The sequence below is a fragment of the Trachurus japonicus genome, chromosome 17, assembly GCF_045865225.1.
Source record: "Trachurus japonicus isolate A0001 chromosome 17, Traja_1.0".
Lineage (NCBI taxonomy): Eukaryota > Metazoa > Chordata > Actinopteri > Carangiformes > Carangidae > Trachurus > Trachurus japonicus.
The window spans coordinates 7,893,876-7,917,869 of record NC_140923.1 but is presented as its reverse complement, the minus strand read 5'-3'; the positions used below and the strand labels follow the sequence as shown (position 1 = coordinate 7,917,869).

The 23,994-nt window shown below is 41.5% G+C and overlaps 2 protein-coding genes across 3 annotated transcripts in view; both read left to right on the top strand.

Annotated features, from left to right (window-relative positions):
- LOC146970058 (tripartite motif-containing protein 16-like) overlaps positions 1–2,285 on the top strand; it is an 11,152-nt gene extending 8,867 nt beyond the window's left edge. The window contains exon 2 of the mRNA XM_085806057.1: positions 461–2,285. Within this exon, the coding sequence (XP_085662183.1) occupies positions 466–2,139 (1,674 nt within the window). The 5' untranslated portion in view covers positions 461–465 and the 3' untranslated portion in view covers positions 2,140–2,285. The remainder of the gene's footprint in view (positions 1–460) is intronic.
- Positions 2,286–4,678: 2,393 nt separating this feature from the next.
- Positions 4,679–23,763, top strand: LOC146970057 (cyclin-Y-like). 2 transcript variants are annotated; one of them, XM_085804338.1, is made up of 11 exons: positions 4,679–5,254; positions 17,143–17,217; positions 17,846–17,863; positions 18,136–18,170; positions 18,443–18,537; positions 18,634–18,669; positions 19,622–19,679; positions 19,981–20,100; positions 20,568–20,734; positions 21,701–21,863; positions 22,702–23,763. In XM_085804338.1, the coding sequence occupies exons 1-11, from the start codon at positions 5,101–5,103 to the stop codon at positions 22,816–22,818; spliced, it is 1,038 nt and encodes a 345-aa protein (XP_085660464.1). In that variant the 5' UTR covers positions 4,679–5,100; the 3' UTR covers positions 22,819–23,763. The 2 variants fall into 2 exon arrangements, with proteins under 2 accessions (XP_085660464.1, XP_085660465.1); XM_085804339.1 differs by lacking the exon at positions 17,846–17,863 and having other exon boundaries at positions 4,729–5,254.
- The last annotated feature ends 231 nt before the right edge of the window (positions 23,764–23,994 follow it).

Below are 23,994 nucleotides of genomic sequence, written 5' to 3'. Positions count from 1 at the left end.
AAAAAAAAATCAAGACAAATGTTGATCCTTCTTGTTAGGAGTCAGGTGCCAGACCAAATATTACAAAACTTCAGAATGAGAAGGTTTTTTTTTATTCATCTGTACTTAAAAGATAATGGATAATGTAACCTTCCCAGCTGTTGTGAGCTGAAGAAAGTGAAAGTATTGTTAGTTGAGTTATAAATAATGCTCCCATGAACCACTCCTCCTTGTTTAATGCAGTATAACCTGAACCCCCCCTCTTTTTCAGCTTCAACACTCAATAAACTCCACCCCATCACAATATTTCTTTGTCCCCTCCCCTTCACAGGTCCGTAAATATGAGGGCAGATGGAGACAAGGTGGCTTGACTGCAGGAGATGATGCCTCTCACTCGCTGCAGCAGATGAACAAGAGCAAAAGCAGCAATTTGTTTTCCTTTAGAGCACAGAGGCTGTTTCTGTCCAGAGACTTGCAGGAGGTGAAATGGCGCAGCGAGGAAATCAGCTGGAGCGAGAGAAACTCTCTTGTTCCATCTGTGTGAATTTACTAAAGGATCCGGTGATTATTCCCTGTGGACACAGCTACTGCATCAACTGTATTAAAACCCACTGGGATGGAGAGGATGGGAAGAAAATCTACACCTGTCCCAAGTGTATGAAGAACTTCTTACAAAGACCTGTCCTGATGAAAAACACCATGTTAGCAGCTTTAGTGGAGAAGCTGAAAAAGACTGGAATCCAAGATGCTCCTGTTGATCACTGCTATTCAGGACTTGAAGATGTGGCTTGTGATGTCTGCACTGGAAAAAAACTCAAAGCTGTCAAGTCCTGTCTTGTTTGTCTGGTCTCTTATTGTGAGAATCACCTACAGCCTCACTATGATGTAACTCAGTTCAAGAAACACAAGCTGGTGGAGCCCTCCAAGAAGCTCCAGGAGAACATCTGCTCTCGTCATGATGAGGTGATGAAGATTTTCTGCCGCACTGATCAGAAGTGTATCTGTTATCTCTGCTCCATGGATGAACATAAAGGCCACGACACAGTCTCAGCTGCAGCAGAAAGGACTGAGAGGCAGAGAGAGCTGGAGCTGAGTCGACAAAAAATCCAGCAGAGAATCCAGGACACAGAGAAAGATGTGAAGGTGCTTCAACAGGAGGTGGAGGCCATCAATGGCTCTGCTGATAAAGCAGTGGAGGACAGTGAGAAGATCTTCACTCAGCTGATCCGTCTCGTGGAGAAAAGAAGCTCTGAGCTGAAGCAGCAGATCAGATCCCAGCAGGAAACTCAAGTGAGTGGAGTCAAAGAGCTTGAGAAGAAGCTGGAGCAGGAGATCACTGAGCTGAAGAGGAAAGACGCTGAGCTGAAGCTGCTGTCACACACAGAGGATCACACCCAGTTTCTACACAACTACCCCTCACTGTCAGCACTCAGTCCATCTACACACTCATCCAGCATCAATATCCGTCCTCTCAGACACTTTGAGGATGTGACAGCAGCTGTGTCAGAGCTCAGAGATAAACTACAGGACCTTCTGAGAGACACAAGGACAAACATCTCACTGACAGTGACTGAAGTGGATGTTTCACTGTCACCACCAGAGCCCAGGACCAGAGCTGACTTCTTAAGATATTCACAGGAAATCACACTGGATCCAAACACAGCAGACATAGGTGTGTTATTATCTGAGGGAAACAGAAAAGTAACAGGAACGAGTCAAGCACGGTCTCATTCTGATCACCCAGACAGATTTAAATATTATGAAGTTCTGAGTAGAGAGAGTCTGACTGGACGTTGTTACTGGGAGGTGGAGTGGAAAGGAGGTGGGGTTTTTGTAGCAGTCGCATACAAGAATAGCAGCAGAGCAGGGGATCCAAAGGAACGTAGATTTGGACACAATGACAAATCTTGGGCGTTACGTTGCGACCACAATAGTTATGCGTTTTTGCACAACAACTTCGACACTCCAGTCTCAGGTCCTCGGTCCTCCAGAGTAGGAGTGTACCTGGATCACAGAGCAGGTATTCTGTCCTTCTACAGCGTCTCTGAAACCATGACTCTCCTCCACAGAGTCCAGACCACATTCACTCAGCCTCTACATGCTGGAATTGGGCTTTATTGGGACTTTGGAGTCACAGCAGAGTTGTGTAAATTCAAATAGACAAAGATCATTGAAGGTGCAGTTGGTTAAAATCTGTATTTTAGTTCTTCACTTTCTTTAGTCTCCATGTTTGTTGTTAAAAGCTCATTGCTGTTGTGTCTCTGCACTGCACAGAGATCACCTGTCAATCAAATATTATGGGCGGGACTTTGACCTCTTGTCATTTCTTGTTGTGTTGTGTCTTCCATTGCATCATGGGCTATGGGTTATTTTCTTGTTCTCATTGTGTGAAGAAAGAAATCTAGAATCACATTTACATTGATGTTTGTCCGATCAAATGGTGTTGTTCACATAAGGTCTTTAAGGGTTTTATCGAACTGTAAATGTCATGTGTATTTATTGGTTTTGTATGTTTTTATGTATTTTGGACATCCTGGCTGCAAATCAATTTCCCAACTGGGACAATAAAGATAACTTTGAACTTTGATGATAATAATCAATGAGGGGGTGATTGATGATTTTCTGAGATTCAGGTGAAACAAAGTGATTGGGTGGATGAAGTGAAACTGTTCATGAAATCACAGAACAAGAGCAATGTGTGAACAAACTGATGTTTCACGTCATCAATAAAACTGAATGAATAAAACAAACGCTTCCTTGTCTTCCATCTTTCTCACATAAACCGAATGCTGTATCATTTTTACAGTTTGTGATCACACGTTGACACGTAGATCATGACAGTGTTCGTACAAACAGTGATACTTAAAGATGTTTAAAAATAAATAAATCTCAATCTGCCAGGATATTTAAACGCTGATCCACAATATAAACAATTTGAAAGTGGTCAGTGTTTATAGTATAAGTATAATAAAACATGAAGGATGACAGCAGAGTTTTTTTTTCATGGGTAAATGTTTAGTTATTCTGTTTCACACATTTCATTTTGCACTTGATAATATTGCATTACTATGTGTTGACCAGCAGATGGCAACATTGAAAGTAAATCAATTTTCTCTGAGCTGGTTGAGGATGGTCCAGGGCCTCAGGAGGCTCCACAATGCAGGTTCATAGTAGGCAACATTAGGAAACATAACAAACCAGATACAGGGTGACTTCTCTTCTTTGTCTTGTCTTGTGTCTGGGCCTTTTTTCCATCTTATCCAATATGTTTGAACCATGTTCATCAGGTGCTAAAATCGAAGGCAACTGGACTTCCTTTGGCTCTTGAAGGTGTTTCCCCTCTCATCTGAAACACTTCTTCACCCCCATGTTTTTGTTTTCTCCTATAACCTTTGTCCATGAAGGTAACCAGATTTGAGATCTGCTTTTCTTCGACCCCACCAAATGATATTTAACCCCTGACATCCATCCCATTTCCACATTAAATAGAAGCCATGAAACTGCTCTCATATCTTTTGCCAGTTCATAATAGAAAAAAAAGATGAATAAACTGACTACTTTAAATCATGTGCTGAGTCTGATAATACATTTTTAATAATAAATTTAATAAATTTGTCTTGGACTCTGTAGCTGCACCATAAATGCCTTGATGGCCACAATGACAACAAAACCATACAACCTCAGCCATACCAACCCAGCAGATACAAAACATAACGCCTTCTCCCGGACTGCACCCCGCCTCTGGAACTCCCTTCCCCAGCTCATCAGAGACTCTCCATCACTTCCCCTCTTCAAATCCCGACTGAAGACTTTCCTTTTCACCCAAGCATTTAACCTCCCCTAAGTATTTTTTTTTTTTTGTGTGTGTTGTACTTTACTGCATCTGTAAAGCGTCTTTGGGTCACTGAAAAAGCGCTATACAAAATTAATGAATTATTATTATTATTATTATAACACATATTGCACATATCCCAGAACATATCACATATTGCACATAACATAACACATATCGCACATATCCCATGACATAACACATATTGTACATATCCCATAACGTAACATATATTGCACATATCCTATAACATAACACATATTGCACATATCCCATGACATATTGCACATATCCCATGACATAACACATGTTGTACCTATCCCATAGCATAGCACATACACCTCATAAATTCACCATAGTAAGAGCACTAAGAAATTTGATGGAAGTTGGAACAAAAGAATTCTTAAAACGGTTGAGTTTACAGTGAGGGACTCTGTATCGTCTGCCCGAGGGTAGGAGGTCAAACTCTGAGTGAAGGATGTGAGAGGGGTCATTTACTATCCTCTGGGCTTGCTTGATATAGAAGTCACGTGATCTAGCATCCTTTCATAATCTCATGCTGAAATATGTATCTCTTTATCTGTTTGATTCCAAAATTAAACACAAATACAGATTAAAATGTCATTCTTTTGAATTGCAATGATTGAGTAAGTAGGCTATAGATTATTTATTAATTAAATTGACATGGAAAATAAAGAGTAATCATTTTTGAAATAATTATTCCCTCCTCATATGGTCGAGGGAGGTGTAGAAATAAGCGGTTATTAAACAAAAACAATCTGTAGGCTATCCATTGGCAATAAATCAGTGAATCAGCTGTGTCACCGCCCCTCCGTCTTCTGCTCTCTCATTTGTTCCCACCCACTTGAACCGGAACCTTTTCTCGGGACTGGCAGCCCTCCCTCCCTGCCGGGTCTGGTCTATCTCCCTGACAGCCAGCCACAACACCGACCCCACTCATCGCTGTACGCCCGCCGGAGCACGATGCGTCCTGATTGGTGATGATGTTCGCGACAGGACGCTCCGTTACTATACACATGAGCTGCTGCTGCTGCTGCTGCTGCCGGTGGAAGTGACATTTTTCATCCCGTGTGACAGCTTCCCTCCGCTGACAGGAGGATCCATGGGCGCCGCCGCCGCTGCACGGACGCATCCTACGCGCTCTGGTGGCGCTGATCTGTGGTGACCCTAGCTTCGTATCGCGCTCCCGTCCTCCTGTTTTCAGCGGAAATTAAGGGGGTTGATAGCGCTCCAGCCTTCCTGCTGCGGGGGTCGTCGAAGGGGGCGAGATGGGGAGCACGACCTCTTGCTGCGTGTCTGCCAGCCCCAAGCTCCGCAGAAATGCCCACTCCAGGCTGGAGTCGTACCACCAGGAGTCGGAGCTGAGCAGGGAGGAGACGGGATGCAACCTCCAGCACATCAGCGACAGGGAGAACGTCGACGGTAAAAATATGATAAGTCAATAAATAAAATAAGATCAGCATTTTTTAAGCTGCTATGAAGTTTGAGGATGATGACGGAGCAAATCCAGAGATAAAGTTATATAGATGATGCTGGGATTGATTTTTCTTTAGATTTTTAGGCTTTATTTTAGGCTTTTTTTTTTCACAATTGCAGATCCAACAAAACACTTCTCAAACTGACTTCTCAAAGAAAACAGTGCAGACATAGTGTGGTAGAGGATGTCAAGTGATGTTTAAGGTCTCCAGATATGATGATATTTTAGGCATCAATCATAACATCAATTGAGTAGCTCATGGAATTCAGATCACAGTTTACAGTCCTTATTTTTCAGCCTGGTGTGGTGTCACTATACTAACAAGGCCTAGACACCCGTTTGGATGATCACTGTTGGCCTCGCAGTCATCTGTCAATCTCTAATATTGAGTGGCTTGCAGAAAAATGCATGAGCCACCAGTACAGCCAGGCACATGGAGAAGTCATGTGTGCATTTTTCTCCCATGTGTCCTTGCAGAGAGATATGGAGCTGCAGACAACATCCTGTTCATGAGGGCAGACTCCTTTGTGCCGTGTCTTTGTTTTCAGCCTATGTATGAAAGAAACTGCAACTATGGAATACAGCCCCCTCCATTGACACATGCTAATATGCATTACAATTGACCCATTCACACTGGAAAGTGCCTACTAAATGGGTTGCCTATTTTCAGCGAACAGCCAGGCATTACATATAAATGGATTTTCTCAGAAACTGTACAAGACCCAGTTTTTTTTCCTTCTCTTTTTTCAGAAATTGTTTCTCAGACTCTATCACAGCTTGACATGATTTCAGATTTGGTTTGCCGTAATCAGAAAGTCCGTATATGTGTTTACAAGGCCACTGATTATTACAGTATTAATATACAGTATCTACTCATTTTGTTCCAGATGTTTCAGTACGGTGGCCCTAAGAGCTCAATGCACTGCAACTTAAGAAAACATATGCAACGACACAACCATGCTACAAATTCAGAAAACAACTTCATCTATTTTAGATTTTTTTATTTTTATAGACAGATCCAGAGAGAGAGGCTCAAATCCAAACCTCCCAACAGCCGTCCAGTTGCTGCAGTATACAGATGTGATGTATTGCAATTAGGCAGGCCAACCAGCCAATGATTAGGCGGGACATGGCCTTATTCAGGCCTCACCAACAGTTATTCATCAAAGTAATCCTTCAAGAGCATCAAATCGTACAGACATAACACACTTGATCGATCTCCATTTGTGAATATTGATAATGTTTGATATTTATGAGACTGTTGGCTCTGATGGAAATACTCGCAATGGCCAATGAGAGCGAGTAGATCAGGATGCGTCATCAACCAGATGTTGCGTACCTTGTGTTATGCAATATGTAAGCCATACCTTTACCATATGTGGTAGCCATACCTTCTAAGCCTGAATTTCCCCATTTAATAATATATTTTTTTTCTTTTTTGCTGCATAAGCCCACAGCAGGACAGCCAGGTGCTGACACTGATCGTGCTCTGTATTTGTTTTTTCCCCACATTTGATCACGCGAGTTTCTGGGCTCCACTGTGAAATTAGTTTTCTGGTGTGTGTACTTGGAGGATTATAGCGTAAAAAATCAGTTGAAACTGTCCTTATGTCTTTTTAAAAAAAGATTTAAGACAGCCTTAGTTTAGCTTTCATGTAGTTACAATCTTTATTAGTAAAAAAGAAAGCATGACCATTGCACAGAGTCGTATCATTTGACATGAATAGACTATTAGGACTGACAGTGGCTGGTGGAAGCCTTCCCGTCTCCACTACACTATCAAAATGAGTGCCTTCCTTTGATTGCGTGGAGTCAGCATGGTGAAAGACCTTCTTCCCATTGATCAGACATGTCATTTCCTCTTCTAAACCTGAGGGGTGTATGCCACTTGCACTCTGGATGCTATTAACCGAAGTACTTAGTATTACAGCGGTGGTGGTTATGCTGTTATTGTGGCTGCAGTTTCAGTGGCAAGGCTGGTGTCATGTTATTGTCGTCATTGCATCGCGAGGTGTGGATGTTTTTTCTTCTTCTGCATAAATGTTATGGATCATTAGTTTAATTGCATGCATGCATGTCTGAGTCTGGAGGCCGATGATGTCCAAACAGAGGAGAAAAAGTGACATGAAGAAGATTCAAAGTCGGATGATTGACAGTGAGCCGGCGCTTCTTGACGGGGCTAAAGAAAACTCGTGCTGAGAGGCCGTCTGTCTCAGTGGTGCGGTGATTGAAACCGAGGCGTGTCTAATGTGTTGGCTCTGTTACGAGTTCACAGACAGTATGATGGAGATTAGTGGGCTTCATTAGGATCTGCACCGTCAGAAAAAAGAATTCCCCCACCCCAAAAGAAAAGCCCGGAGAGGCAGCTGTGAGGCTGTGTTTGAGCAGATAGGAGAAACCTCCAGGGGCAGATGATTGCCAAGCATTAACGCCTCAATTTAGAGTGTGACGCTCTGCTTTCAGAGACATCATCTGCTCCTGATTGGAGCACTGTTCTTTTTTTTGTGCAATGAAAAGTTGCCAATGTTTGAGTTAAAGTGATACAATACAATCAAAGTGGGAGACCATTTTAATTTTTGCAGTTATCTGGTATGAGCTCATGTACATTCAACCCATTCATTGGTTACAGTGTCCACAGAGAGGCAAAGCGATGACAATTTGAATTTTCAGCATAATTTCCCAAGGGCCAAGATGACTTTTTCAAATGATTTGTTCTTTCTGAACTTACAGACTAAAACCCAAGACAAATTCAGTTTACAGGGATTAAAAAAATGACCCCAACGGAAAATCTTGCACCGACTGTCACACAGAACAGGAACATGATGTCCTCATTCTCAGCGACTTTGATTTATTGTTTTTCCAGCAAAAATCAAACTATAAAACAAAGCAAAACAAAACAAAAAGGACTTTGGCAAACTGCTTTGGATTCCTGAGGTCAGGAAACAAAGAAATGGATTTCTCACTAATGTGTGAGGTGCTAATTCAAATTTTTTGAGCCATGATGCATGTAACAAAACATTTCATTCAGTATAAACGAGGTTGGAAACCTAATGAAGTAATCCAATTTAACTCAACAATTTGTTTCCAAAGTGTAGTTTTTGTCATATTTTACGTATTATAACCATGATGCTGTCAAAATGAATGTTGTCCTGATGAAGCCCCATGAATATGACAAGTAACATGCTGCCAAAAAGTGAATTTCTCCAGTTACCAGGAAGGAAAGTGACAGGAAGTGGGGAAAAGTTTGTTGTTGTGTGGGGATCTAGAGCACTGGGGAATTATTATTTCTTGTTTGGACAAGCTGTCAGATTACAAGGTTCAACACTGCAAAAACTCAAAATCTTTCCAAGAATATTTGTCGTATTTCTTGTCTCATTTCTAGTCAAAACTAATCTCTTTCCACTTAAAATAAGACTCATCACCTAAAAAATTAACTTGTTTTTAGATAATTTTCACTTGTTCCAAACAAATTTTCACTTGAAATAAGTAGAAAAATCTGCATGTCTAAACAAGCCTTATTTTAAGTAATGAGATTTGTTTTGACTATAAATTACATTTTGACTAGAAATAAGACAAATATTCTTGGTAAGATATTTGAGTTTTTGCAGTGAAGGAGTCTTGGAAAACCTGGAAAGAGAATTGGAATGGAAAACCTTGAAAAATCCAAGCAAGAAATGTTATGTTGTGTGTATTTGTGTCATGTTTATATTGCATGTGATTGACAATCTGTCTTGAAGAAACTGTTTCAGTCTTGAGGACGGAGGACCACACCAGGTAGCAACCAGGTTGAAGTTATTTATGCTTTCGTAATGCTCTCGGGGGTTTGCTTTATGTCTGTGAAGTCACTTATTATGCTCAGTTAAAACAGGTCATTGAAACTTTAGCTCAACATTATTTACAGGAGAATGGTCCATACAGTGGGAGCTGACTCAGAAAAGTCGCTAACATGCGTAGATGGCTTGGATTGAAGCAAAAGAACTGGCTTGTGTTTTACTAGTCTTTAAAAAGAAAAAAAAATCTGCATTTGTTTGGTATAAACTTCCTCTTTCAATACAGGTATTGTTTCTCAAAGAAACACAACAATTCCTACCTTGATTTTTGTGAATAACCAGAGGGTAAACGTGAACTTTTTATTGACATATACAACACACTGTGGTAAAGGAGAAACATAGAGAGACACCCGTGTGCCAATGACTGCCCTCCCTGGAGATAGAAGATGGACGGAGAGAGAGGGAAAGAGAGACAAAGCCGTCATATGATCTGCCTTTCTTTGACAAAGCCCCCTGTGTTGCTCTCTTAAGATGACTGTTGTTTCTGTGAAGCGTCGCGCTCACTGTCAGCTGATGGGCTTATATTTAGGTACAGTGTATGGAGGGATGGAAGGAAACTGGTGCTGTAGAGTTGAGCGTGGTGTGGTCGGTTTGATGAACCCAGAGTTGTCATATCCAAGAAGAGTGTAGACACATGAGGGTGTCCATCCATCTTCAGTCAGTAGTGATGTGAAAGGTTTTGAAATTGCCCTTCATTCAGCTCTTTTTGGATGTGCATGGCCTGGATAACAGAGAACATCACATTCTGTGTTGTGATGGCTTTTTTGGTGAAGTAATTTAACTTGGACTGGGCTGAGAGCTGGTAAATGTCAAGATTGAAGTGGGGTCACTTCAAAAACCATGCAGTGTCATGTGGATTTTCTATGCTTTCACAAGGATGATTACTTTGTAGGCTGGTGTATCGTATGAAAAGCTGCGACATTTTGCTTTGCCAATTTGTTGGTACACAGTGGTGTATTAGGTAGACTGTAACTTGAAATGCTGTGCATCAGTTCTGTTGATCCCCAAATTCCCTTTTTTCAAATTCAACTTTTTGTGAATGTTTTACTTTTAGTAAAATATTTTAAATTCAAATTTCCAAGAAAGACGCTGTGGTTTCAGGCTCAGACAAAAGTCCACAAAGATAAGGCAGTAGAGCACATAAGAGTCTTAAGAGATCAGGTTTGTGACAGAATCTGCAAATCTGCATCTGTCAGAACATAGAAGAAAGGACAAAGGCTACAGCCACACATTGCACTTTTAATAGGGAGCAGGTGTCAGCGGTGATCAGGTGAGGAACCGTGAGTCGGTGTAAAACTTGGCAACTTCTAGCAGGTGTGGAGAAGACAGAAGATTAATGTCGTCCTCATGCTTGAAATGCACAGAAATATACACACAAAAAACAGCCTCATTCTCGCTGCACTGTCGTCTAATCACACCTCACATTTCTCCACCTTAATGGCTGCTTGAAAGTTTTGCCGAGCGAGAATGAAATCATACAGCATGACACAGTTTTTGCTGAAGTGGCACAAAACGCACACTTCTTTCCACTGTGGAAAGCCACATCAAATCTCATGAACTATTTTTGTAACGGCAGCAGTGGCAGTCATGTGTTTCACCAGGGACAGGCGACTGGCTCAGGTCAACATGTCGATATAGGGAGAGGGAAACAACTCTATTAAAGGTTAGAGGAGGAAATGTAGTGAAAAAACACCTGAATCAATGTCCAGAAACCTGAATGAATACTGTGATTTGTTCTTTCTTCATTTGCTTTGCTGATCATGCATTATTCCTCTCAGGGTCGGGCTATTGACAGGAGAGGCTCCTAGTTTGATTTATTGACTAGTAATGAGAGACTAATTTACTCCATGCCTAATTATCACTTCAGAAAGGCGTGCTAGCTTTGAGCTGTCGGAGGCAGGAAACACTTGAAAGGCTGATTTACATGAACAAGGACTCGATCTTACAGGACAGCGCATCGTCTCTCGACACAAAACAACCCATTAAAACCAAAACCGCCATCAGGTCGACGCTGCCGAGGAGGCGTCAGCTGACTGGGCCTTGTGATTCTCCCTCCCAGCCAGTTTCAAACCCTGGTTGTTGGACGGCCGCCCAGCGTTTCGGCGCTTTCATGCAGTATTTACATCCAGGCTGATGGGTAATGTGTCTGTATTTACTGTCACATCCCACTTTGTTCTATCCAGATCAAAAGAAATCGAGGCACTTGAGCAATTTGTCATGGATGTTTCTTGTCAATATTTTCATAGCTCTCCCGCTGCTGTCGCCCGTCACTCTAACTAAAGATGACACACAATTGGCTTTTAACTGATGTGTATCGTCTTAAATGATAAAAACAGATGGAAATGTCGCTTCAAGTATGTTTAACCTTGATATACAAAAATAATGGACTGGAGAAGTAGAAGAAAAAGTATATACACTCTTGTTTTATGCTTTTGTACTCGAGGCTTCTGCAGACACACACTGCATATCACTCCCTCACCAGCCCCGCAATCCACTGATTATGTCATTGACTTGCTATGTTTTAAAGCCCCAGTATGTAACTTATTTGGCTTTTTATTAGCAAAAATCAAATATTGCTTTCATAAATACGAATTTCACTGAAGTCGAATCACACCCTCATACAAATGAAAGCTTTCTCGTACCTTAGAATGAGTTGTTACAAGTCGTTACAAATACATAAGTGGGTGACGCACCGAACCGAGGCGGCCATGTTGCATCGCCATTTTTTACGTTGAGTGGCAGCGTGACCGTAGGTAACCACGGAAACTCAGCGGAGCTGTCGGCTCGGGGAGAAAGGTTTCCAGGTAGCGCCTGTTAAAACTGTCACCACTGTGTAGTGTGAGGGAGGACGGAGGCACTGGTGTTGCATTCAGGTGCAGTCAGGCAGACGGCCGTCGGCAAACCAACCGGATGTCATTTTACTCCACGAGAGAAAGACGGTAAAACGTGGGTCAGGTAAATGCATGCAGCGTCTGTTGTCTGTCTGACGTCTGCCCCATTTCACGTGAATGCAACATCAAGAATACGTTCCGATATGTAACCGCACCGCTAGATGGGGGTAATTCCTACATACTATAACTTTTAAACTTTCAGTATTTGTGCTTTGACAAAAGTGGTAACAGCGCAATTAGTAGCAGCTGCCATAGTAGTGAGAGTAATATTAGCATTAGTGCCAGGGGCAATGTTTGTAGTGGTGTGTGTGTGTGTAGGCCTAGGGTAAGTGCTTTCCCAGGGAACTTTCTCTTCCAGGAATATGGGCCAGTGTGCATGTGTGTACAGGTCATTTCTGTTTGTTTAGCCCAGCACACACACACACACACACACACACACACACTGACCATTGGCTCCACTGGAGCTTGTGGAGCCAATGGTCAGTGTGTGTGTGTGTGTGTGTGTGTGTGTGTTGACACAGTATATGGGGGTTAAGATAACGTTCTCTTGTTGTCCAATAGGGACGTGATAATGAAGCCGGAGCAAATGTTGAGCACTAGCAGCAGGGAAAACCTGATATATTTTTAAAAACTTTGCTCATGAAATTATTATTAAATAAGCTAAATTTATTTATATCACAATATTCATTAATTATAAATGTGTGTAGCTCCCTACTACACCAATGAAATAGCCATAGTTTAATTAATCAGGATATACATGAAAAGGATACATACTGTTTTATCATTTTCCGGATGAAAGTGAGTTCCCTGCACTGCGGGTGACATACTTGACAGGTTATTATTTTCCAAAGTGATTTCCACTTAACTTGTAGCTCCTTTTTAGAGTTTATCCAAGATGAAACCAGTGGAGAGGAGGAACATGCATGACTGAACAGTGAACATGTTCACATGGTGGCATGGGAGCGAGTCCGGGTTCATGCTACCACAGACTCCAACAAAAACACTGGGAGAACATTCACACCGTAGATGTTAAGTCAAACTGTTTGCAGAGGCTGAGCTGCTCTTGTGGCAGCTAATCCCAGTCGGTGAAGCCTGATAACTGTAACACAACAAAGAACTACAGTATATCTAAAGATGTATTTAAATTGAAATGTTGCTATAATCGTTATGGTTACCCAGAGAGTAAAAGCTGGAATTTTAAAAGTCATTTGGGCATACGGACGCAGACAGACAGTGCTAATAAAGACGGACGCTATAGCTTAAATGTTAAAACAAACAATGCATTATGGGATACTTTGCTTCACTAGTGATCATCAGTTGTTCAGTACTTTTCCATTGCATTGTGGGATGCTTTTAGTGTAGGTGTACAGGGGATAATAATGGTGTGATCCATTTACCATACCTAAGTTGGAACCCTTTAGCCTATGTTTGTTTTGTTGTGAAGTACTTTGGACCATAAAAGTAGACTTGGACTTTTATTAGCTGTTGTTGATGTTTGTAATTGTTGTCAATACATGATAGCAACACAACAGTGTGTCTTTAGGTGGACACAAAATGATAAATAAGTGGCTGGTAAAGAGGTTTTATTCACTATTGTTGCACGAAGCAGCCATCTTGGATTGTGAGTTCAGACTTCCTTCAGGTTTCTGTTTTCTGTTTCTGATAATGAATGACCGACAGCACCACAGGGTGATTTGGGACAGAGCCAGTGACTTGAGATGTAAACACTAATCTGAGGCAGATTCAGTTGTGCTTAATGAAAAAAAGGTAAAAAGACAGATTTAGTCTTGTCTGGGAGAATTTATTTTTAGTTTGGCCTGTAGGACCAATTTTTTTAATAATGGGAAACATTTTCTCCTTCATCCTTCTTTATTGTCTAAGCCTCAATTTTGACAGTGTGAAAATGTCACAACCCTCTGAAGGTGTTGGAGTGGAGAGCAGTGACGTATCCAGACTGTTAAGTGATAGCAGCGTGGAGTTGCTGAGACGGCCACATTTAAGCAGATGCTGCTGCTTATTGTTCAGACCCTGACGCAGCAAGATGCTTGGAAGAGGCAGCTGCAGAATCCAGACTACGTGCAGCACAGTGCTGCAGGCCTGTGTGTGCTGCTTGTCGGTGTGTGCATGAGCAAAAACAAAATATAACAGGTTAGTTTGCAAACACCATAGTGCAATTATGGATGGGGCTGCTAAGAGCAAGGGTGCGCCTGTTGTTTATTCATTATGTAAGAGCAGGAAGGCAGACAGGTAGCTTTGCCGGCTGATAGGCTTCTCCTGTTTCACTGTGCAGATGCCGACTGCGAGTCTTCTTTAAAGTTTACCTGAGGTGGTGAATATCACGTATCAACACTCGACACCTGCTGCTGTGCACCCTGGGAGTTCCAGTAGGTGGTTCTGTAGTAGTGGGTCTGGTCCCGTCAGATTTATTTCAGAAATGTTGTAATGAATCACTCGAGACCGTAATGCTCCACAGAGCATTTACAACCACCAGGGTTTTACACATAAGATATGAAACCAGCACATTGCCCAGGTTTATATAGTTTATTGTGGTATATTTGAACTATTTTTACATTATCACAAGGAATAAAAGACTTTTATTACAAACTTCCTCAGTTCAGACACTAAAAGGACACTCAGCTTGTCTGTTATGTATGTTTTGTGACCACAGCACATATGATCCACTAGACTGCTCTGCCCTACAAAGGCAAAGTGCAGTATCTGCATTTTTTTTTTTGACCAATCAAAAGTGTGGCATATTCTCTTCAATCTGGTAGAATTTGATATTGGTACTGCTAAAATTTCCAGAGTTATTGGGCTTTTTATTTTGCTGTCCATCCAAAAAAGCACTGTGAAACCAAGGCAAAATGCAGTATCTGCAAAGAGTACTGTACTCCCTACATCCTATAATTTACTCTATAATTCCATTGGAGTAAAACCAAGCCAAAGTGCAGTATCTGCATCAAAACCAAGGCAAAAGTGCAGTATCTGCATCAAAACCAAGGCAAAAGTGCAGTATCTGCCATAAAACGGCCAAAATTGGTCAAAAAGACAAACTACAAAATACATTTAATTCAGTCCACCTTTATCTAACCAATTATAGACTTGGTAGTTATTCATAATTTGATGCTTAAACCTGACAATGAAAAACACAAAAAGCTGTTTTTCTCAGTTTGGCATTTTTACAGATACTGCACTTTGCCTTTGTAGCACAGTGATGCTGTCTGTGTTAATTTGCACCAGCAGTTTGGTTTTGGACTTTGGACAACAGAAGGAAATCCCTTCTGTTTATGCTCTGAGGTCATACACACTGAAGAATCAGGTCAGCCACTGTTCAAGATCTTAATTTTTCCGAAAAGTGTTGAAATCATCCCCGGATGCAGCGATACGGCCAATTACTGTTGCATAAGGTGCTAACCTGACACAAGTCTAATAATCCAGGCTCAGTGGGTTCAGCCTGGTGGGCTGCTGAGGCCTCCAGCCGGGACTAATGACACGTCCAGTTTGTGTCTCTGAAACCAGCAGGACAGGAAACAGATTTGGATGTGCTGCAGAATCTGAAATATGGATGGAAAGCAAGAACTTTTGAAATCATTATCATGACTTCAGTGAGTTTGGTGCTTTGCTTAAAGCATCCAGCTCTGTTACTGGAGCTGTGGAGGGAGCCTGCAGGGTGGTCTGATGAGAAGAAAGAAACGCCTGTTTGAAAGCCAGAACATTTTTCTGGATGGGGATTGTTGTCACACTTCTGTTAGCAAGCAGCAGTTGTTATTCTCATCCCAGTTCCCTGCAGCAGCTGCCTCCACGGAGAGACGGATGATCAGCGGCGCTGCTCCTCCAGCATCCACGCTGTAATCGAATAGACTGGATCTTAATCTGGGTCTGTCGCAGCAGGCAGGGCGTTGGGCAGTGCAGAGCGGAGGCTGAGCGGGTTTACATTTAAATATCTCAGTCGATGGAGAGCGCTTCTGGCTTTCATCGTGGAGATAAAAAGTTTGGGACATTAGTGCAAAATACTGCTCCGTCTTGATTTAATGCTTATTCCTGTTCATTATTAACAATTGCGCATCCATTTATAACTTTACACTGGGACATGCAACCGTATATGACAACCTTTTCATGTGCAGCAGATTTTAAAGGCTGTGTTTTGTTTGTGTGCTGCAGCCGTTCAGGGAGGAGAGATTCACATTAACCTCTGATATGAAAGTAGCTGCTGTTAAAAGCACAGAAACAAGGGAACAAAGCGTTTTGGCACACGCACAATGAAGGCACATATTTTCAGAGCGATTCCCTCATGCTTTATAAGATGCACACACACACACACACACACACACAGACGCGTCTATGGCTCATGTCCTCGGGCCATGATGCAGTCCAGATTAGCTCTGGATGGGAGCATGAATCATGCCTGGATGTGTTTGTGTGAGTGCACAGCAACAGAAAATCAGCTCAGAGCCACACACAGCAGGAAACAATGGAACAACAGAGGATAATCACCACGGAGAAAGATTTGAACTTGAATGTGAATAAAACCAGGAATATTCATCTTTAAAATGTCAATCAGCTCATTTCTCAAGGCGAAACTGAACTGTTTTCTTGCTGATTGTCAAACGCAACAACAACATGATGGTCCTTATGAGCATTACTGTGGAAAGTGTAAACAGCACCTACCAACCCTATTTCTTTTTCTTGCTATTTATTTAAATATTCAACGCTTTTTCACTGGTTTATCACTGGACTATTTTTCTTTCAATACCCTTCTTTAATTTTTGTTCATTCACTTTCAAATATCCTCTCTCTCTTTCAGCATTTTATTCTTTCATCTTTACCATCATGTCTTCAGTTTTACTTCACTATAAGTATCCTAATTTTTTTATTTCTGGTTTTATCCTTCTTAATTACAACTCCTCTATTCTCATTTTTTTCTTTAGTATCTTTACCTATTTATGTTTTGCTCTCCAGTCTTCAGTGTTTTGTCAGTTACTGTTATTATGTTGTTTTTATGGTCTTTATTTATCACCTGGTCATTATATGTTCTGCAACATCTGTAATGTGCCTTAAAATCATTGTTGCAACTTCACAAAGTAACAGATGCCACTTTTTGTTTGTCCACAGAGTTGAACATGGAGTTCAACCCGTCGGACCATCCACGGGCCAGCACTATATTCCTCAGCAAATCCCAGAACGATGGTGAGTAGCTTTTTTTTTTAAACAAAAGATTGAATGAATGTATCAGTATCATTTTTTAAAATTGTGTTAATCCCCTAAAGATACTAAAGCAAATATTACCCGTATACTCACCTGATGTGTGCCACTGTGCTGAAGAGAAACACCTGAATCACACAGTTTTATTTTTGCACTGTGTCATATCCTTTAATTGCAGTGTTTCCTTCACAGCGCAGCAGCTTCATTTGACACCTCATCACAAGTTGAGCTGTTCAGTCACAGGCCGATGTTCACCTCTGACATCATTTAATTAGGAATGACGTCGTCTTAAAGCTCCTCAGTGTTTGACAAAAAAAAGTTAAACAGTGAGAGAAGAACTTCAGAGCTTTTTTGTGTAAAATAAATGTTTTTTTCCCCGTCCCCTTGTTAATAATTTCCGGACCCGTCTCATTTATCTCGTGACCCTGAGGTCCTGACAACAAGGGAACGAGGGGGAAAACAACCCTCTACCTGAATATGTAGCAAATCAACAAACACCAACCATCCTCTTATCTATCTATCTTTGACTAGTTTTAGCGTATCTGAAGCGTGTTGTTCTGTTCAAATCCCTCATCTGTCAGTGGAATAACATTTGTGCTTCCTCTTTTTTCAGAGGTGCCGTACAGGATTGGTGAGTGTGACTCTGTCTCCCTCTAGTGGTGTGATGGTGTAACGGCATCTTTTCTTTTCCACTTTTTTCTGCTGTAACTCTACTTTCTCTCTCTGTCCCTGCTCAGCTCTCATGACAAAATACTTTTTGTGTGTGTGTGAGTTGTGATTAACCTTGTAAAATGTGTTTTTCTTGTGGTTGATTGCTGGATTTCCTGTTTGTGTCTCTCTGCTGCTCTTGTGTCGATGCAGAGGCGATCACATTTACTGACAAACCTCTCGTTGTTTCTTCAGTGCAAGACAAACGAAAGAGCGTCTTCATCAATAATGTGAGTGGCTGTTTTTCTCCTCATATCTAATCCATGTCATTTACCAGTTAATCGCTCCTTTAAGTACAAACAAGCCGCATGTCCTGTGAGTTTGAACGCACCACATGTTGTAGACAAAGAAAGCTGAAAATATAAGCTGTCACATTTTTTAGACCTCATGTCGCTGACTCTCATTTCCCCTGTGCATGATACCCTGGCAGGCTTTATGTGGGTCAGACAAAAAAACATGTACACTCTAATAACAGTCACTGTGTGTGTGTGTGTGTGTACAGCATGGTACACTGAGGCGGAAATACAGCTCCTGTTCCACCATCTTCCTGGACGACAACACAGTGAGCCAGCCCAACCTCAAATACACCATCAAATGGTGAGAACACATCGTCACGGTAAAAGATAAATGAAGAATAACTTGTCCTGTTTCCCTGACGTTCGTCACAAACGGTCACTTCTTCTCTCTTCACAGTGTAGCGCTGGCAATTTACTACCATATAAAAAACAGGTGAGAGCTCTCAGTCATTTCCAGTTCATGACAACAGTGGTAAACACAGAAACTGATGCACAACTGAAACACACAGTCTGCATGTTGTCTTTGTGTCAAACTGTTTGTTTTTGTGTAAATGTCTCAGCTCCTTTGGATTAAAGCACAGAATGATGCATTGATATGAACACTGATGAAAATGTGAATTTAAGGACTTATAAGTCATTTTCAATTTTGTATTTTTCTATGTGCAGAATTTTGTTTTATGTAGGTATCTTTTTATAGTTGCTTTTTTATTTGTGTATGAAAATCCCTTTGAACACTGACCAAGTCCTGTATTAATATTAATTATTATTTATTAATAAAAAATACTACTCACTTCTAATAACCTGACACTATTAAGCATTAGTTAAGCATCCATCATTTATAAAGCATCTTTCCTACAATGATACTAATTAGTCTGTGAGTTATAAACAGTTATAATGTTGATTAATAAACTAATCTGTGATCTATTAAGCATTTATAAATCACCATATTATATCAAATAAAAATCAACAAACTATTTAGATATTTGATAAACTCCCTGAATTAATGAAGTAAGTAGTAGTAAACCTTTATTTTACCAGGCAAGAATTGCTAAGAATACATTCTTATTAAGGCAATGGCCTGGTAGGAGGTGAAAGACCTCCTAAGGGCAAGGGAGAGGGGGATTAATCATGGATTTCAGTGTAAATGTTCATCTATTAACTCACTCACTGACCATTAGATCATGTCTCAATCATTGTCTGTATCAGTTCAGCATGTTTGTCCATCTAAATAGTTCATTAATCATTTACTGACACTTTATAAATGATCTTCAGAACCACTGACATCTCCTCAATAACTGATTGTGACTGATAAAATCTGTGATTGATAAATGCTGAATCCATCACCAGAGGTGAATCAACCCTGTGACTGTCTTCTCTGCCTCCAGGGACACAGACGGAGGAATGCTGCTGGACATATTTGATGAAAAGCTTCACCCTCTATCGGTGAGATTTCCAATTCCCTATCCTCATCTACTCTCAGTGCCCTTCTGTTTCTTTTCTTCTCTCTCTTGTTTTCTTTCTCATCCTTCTTTCTGTACCTCATCTCTTCTTCCCAGCTTCCTCTTATCATTGTTTCATTTCCTACTTGTCCTTTTTTGTCTATCATCTTATATCCCTCCATTGCTTCCAAAGATTTCTTTCCTCATTCTGCCCAAACCTGTTTCATTCCTTCTTTCCTTCCTTCCTTCCTTCCCCCCTGAACATCTTCCCTTCCTCTCTCTAACGTCTTTTCCTCCCCTCTCAGAAATCCGAGGTGCCGCTGGACTACAACCAGCACGACCCAGAGCAGAAGCAGATCTACCGGTTCGTCAGGACGTTGTTCAGCGCCGCTCAGCTCACGGCTGAGTGTGCCATCGTCACTCTGGTCAGATTTTTAACCTCGCTCCCTTCGTCCTCCTGTTTGAATCTTTTGAGGACATGTGCGTTCGTCCAGTTCAGGCAGTTTCTGTTTAGGCCCCGGGGGGGAAATTGCAGCCTGATGCAGTGAGACAAGCCAGGGATGTGGATAAATTGGTGATGCAGCTGTGCATCCAAACTCGCATTATGTGTGCGTGTGTGTTGGTGGGACTCGGACCACTGATGAATGTAGGATGGCATAGAGGAAAAAGGAAGATGATATACGTCCTGACAACATGGAGCAGCACAGGAACATAAATTAGTTCCACAGATTAGACCGTTCACCTTGTTGAGAACTTCTTAGGTCATGATGATAAAGGTTCCTTGTCACCTTCATCTTTTAAAAATGTCTTTTGTCTCTTTGAATCATTGTCCTATGACCCACTTCCTTGCCCAGTTTTCAGTGATGTGACCCTTGTCTGTGCTGCTGTGCAGGTCTACCTGGAGAGGCTGCTCACCTACGCAGAGATCGACATCTGTCCGGGGAACTGGAAGAGGATCGTCCTCGGTGCGATCCTGCTGGCCTCCAAGGTCTGGGACGACCAGGCTGTCTGGAACGTCGACTACTGCCAGATCCTCAAGGACATCACCGTGGAGGACATGTGAGTGAATATTAGATATTTGTACAAAGGCGAATGGAGGTCTTTTTAACTTAAAGCAAAAGTAAGCGGAATATTTGTGTAAATAGTTCTATCTTCCGACAGCAATCACTTATATAGAGTGTTTGGTCTGAAACACGGGTCTGTCAGTCACTCTGCTCTGCTGTAAGCTGAGGAGAAAACTTTCCTTGTATCCTACAACCTTTATCCAATGAGGAGAGAGAACGGCATAAAGGGGCGGTCCTCTCTGTGTGTGCAGCCAAGGGATGTGCGTGAATGTGGTGACGTAGGGACGAGGGCGGGGACTGCTAACTCCAGCTGACAAGAAGTTAGCCAAACGACCGGATCGCTTAAACTTCTGCTTTAAAGGGACAACGAGGAGTTTCTATTTGGTTATAAAAAAGTCTCACGTTAATGTGGATGAATCTACGCTGCCCACACTTGTTAATGGGCCCATTTTCGATAAATATGTTGTTTTGTCTCTATCGTTATTTTGTTATTATTAGTGGTGGTGGAAATGCTGGTCGAGCCGACCAGCATTTCTTTACCTTCGGTTTTGTGACGAGTCATGAGAATAACACCGCCAAATCGCCGTTTATGGTCGGAACTACGACGGTATGTGATCGTCTTTGAACTTCTGACTTTAATTCTTGATGAATGAAAACATGAGTCCGTCTTGCGCTGGTCAAAGAATTTTACGGTGCACGCAGAGGATCATAAATGTAGTGTGAAAACGCTTCGCTTTTCCAAAACTCCTCGTTGTCCCTTTAATAACATTATTTTTCTCCAAGAACTCTTGTGGATGCAAATGAAATGGCCGAAACATGAATCCTCGTCAGGCTCAGCAGTGCTCAGCCTCTTAAAATAAAAAGCACAGACTTGTGACATTTTGGTATCTGCTCCGGCGGGACAGGCGTCTTATTTTTTGAAAGCCTGCTGATGCAGAAACTTTATGAACCCCCTTGACAGGAATGAATTGGAGCGGCAGTTCCTGGAGCTGCTGCAGTTCAACATCAACGTGCCGTCCAGTGTCTACGCCAAGTATTACTTTGACCTGCGGTCGCTTTCGGAGACCAACAACCTCAGCTTCCCCCTGGAGCCGCTCAGCAGGGAGAAAGCCCAGAAACTAGAGGTAAGATGTTCCTGTTCAGCTGCACATCCACCCAACCTTCACCCACTTTTCCCCCTCACATCTCTGTCTTCTTACTTTTCTTTTCACTTCCCATTTTTCTCTCTTGACCCATATGCCATTCCCCAGTAAAATTGAATCCACAGTTTACAGGTGTTTGAAATGTCTCACTTGAAAAAGTTTTTAAAAATACAAAACGACTGAATGAGGTCACACAGTCGGACCTATTTTTAAGTTTTGCTATTGCTACATAACTGATGTTAGCATTGATGTGTTTGATAAGAAAAAGAAAAGTCCGCACACCAACAAAAGCTCCAGAGAAATAATTTATTATCACCCAAGGGGGTGATAGTACATTTCAGACTGTCTGAGGAAGGGTCTTGAGCCCTAAACGTAAACTCCCCCCTTGATAATACATTATTTCTTTTTCTTATCATTTACTTATTTTGTCCAGCACCCAGCATTTAGATTTAGGGATGTGTGTTTTCTATTTTTTCAAACATTGATGTGTTTACCTTCACAAATGCCTAAGCCTTCTTTGCATTTATAAGACAAAAAGTTACAAGAGGGCTTCTAAACTAGTCTGGATGCTACAGCTGGTTAGCATGCTAACGTCAGTAGCAGAAAAGAAGTAACAGAAATAGAAACTAAACAAAAGCTCATGGTGAGTTTGATGCTGAACTCATTGTTTCCTCAAGATTGGTAAGTAAACAGCTGTTGATGCTAACGTTAGCAATAGCAAAAATTACAAATAGCCTCCTTTGGTAGATGAATATGAACTCAATCACATTCTGGCTCTTTTGTGAGTGCACATTTAGTTAAAGACATGTCTCCTCTCCAGGCCATCTCCAGGCTCTGTGACGACAAGTACAAGGACGTACGGAGAGCAGCGAGGAAGCGCTCGGCTAGCATGGACAATCTATGTGGCATCCGATGGGTTCCTGCGATTCTCTCTTAACCACTAACAAACTGCCACATGCTGAACATTTAGCATCCGGCTACAGACGCTAACCAGATGAAAAGAGAAAAAAAAAAGCTCTACTACATGCTTCTGTTTGGATGCCCAGATAATAATAAAGACCTCGAACTTAGCGGAACAGTGACTGAAACCTGAAATCAACCTCTGGACCTCACACCTTCAAACTGGAGGCAAGAAACTGGAGCCACGTCTGTACTTTATGGGAGATGAGGTGAGGAACTCCAGAGAGATTTCTAAACTTTACCTGATGCCTTCGCAGTGCCTCAAGTCAGCGGTGAAAGAGAGAAAGGAGTTCTTGATATTCTATTGACCTGTGGAGAAAAATCCAGCTGTGGACCACTGAAGGAAGTCCTGAAACGAAACAGAGCCTTGAAACTTCTTGGTACGGCAACGTGAACCTGCCTCAATGTGAAGACTCTGTTCAGCTTTCTAGTTTTGTCGGACTAATCTGTTTGACACAACCTGCCTCTCAGACAGCACTGGAACTTTTCAATGAAGCATATTATTTATTTTTTATTGACCTTTATTATTTGAACTTTTCATAAGTTGCAGCTGCCTGAATCCTAACTGCAGAAATTCAAAAAAAAACAGTAGCGTACCACTGGGGTTTGTATCGATTATTTATTTCCTTTTGACAGGTCTTAGAATAATAAAAGTGTTAGCAAGTTCTCCCTTCCAGAAATCTTTGTATTCAAGGTTTACAGTATTTCTAGCATACCTCTTGATACTCAGGTAGTCTGTTTAGTATGTTAATGTCTGATGCTCCTCAAAGTTGAAACACAAACCATGATACATGATAAGAAAACTGCAGATGAAATCAGTCAGATTTCCCATAGTGCAACCAGTACAGTCCTTTTCCAGGGACATGCACAATCAAACACTTACAACCACAACTCTGTATAACAATTAAATATGTACCGGAGCATGTTTTTCCCAAGGTTCTCGTTCAGTATTCATCAGATGTTGGTTGAATCTTTAACCTCGGCTTCTTCTGAGGTTACAGCGGTTTATCAAACACAAGTTTTCCTCACGTCAAGTTGGATTGTCGAAGCCCCACAGAAGCTTCAAGAAAATAAAGTGCATCTCAGTGCTGCCACCTAGGGGACATTTGAAAAACACCCATTCAGAATTTGATGATTTCATTAAAGTGTCAGT

What these genes read in the sequence shown, in the direction of transcription:
- LOC146970057 (XM_085804338.1), top strand. Translation starts at nt 5,101, where the DNA reads ATGGGGAGCACGACCTCTTGCTGCGTGTCTGCCAGCCCCAAGCTCCGC. An exon ending in CGACAGGGAGAACGTCGACG is followed by an intron (nt 5,255 to 17,142) that starts GTAAAAATATGA and finishes GTTTGTCCACAG; the next exon opens with AGTTGAACATGGAGTTCAAC. An exon ending in GACATCACCGTGGAGGACAT is followed by an intron (nt 20,735 to 21,700) that starts GTGAGTGAATAT and finishes CCCCCTTGACAG; the next exon opens with GAATGAATTGGAGCGGCAGT.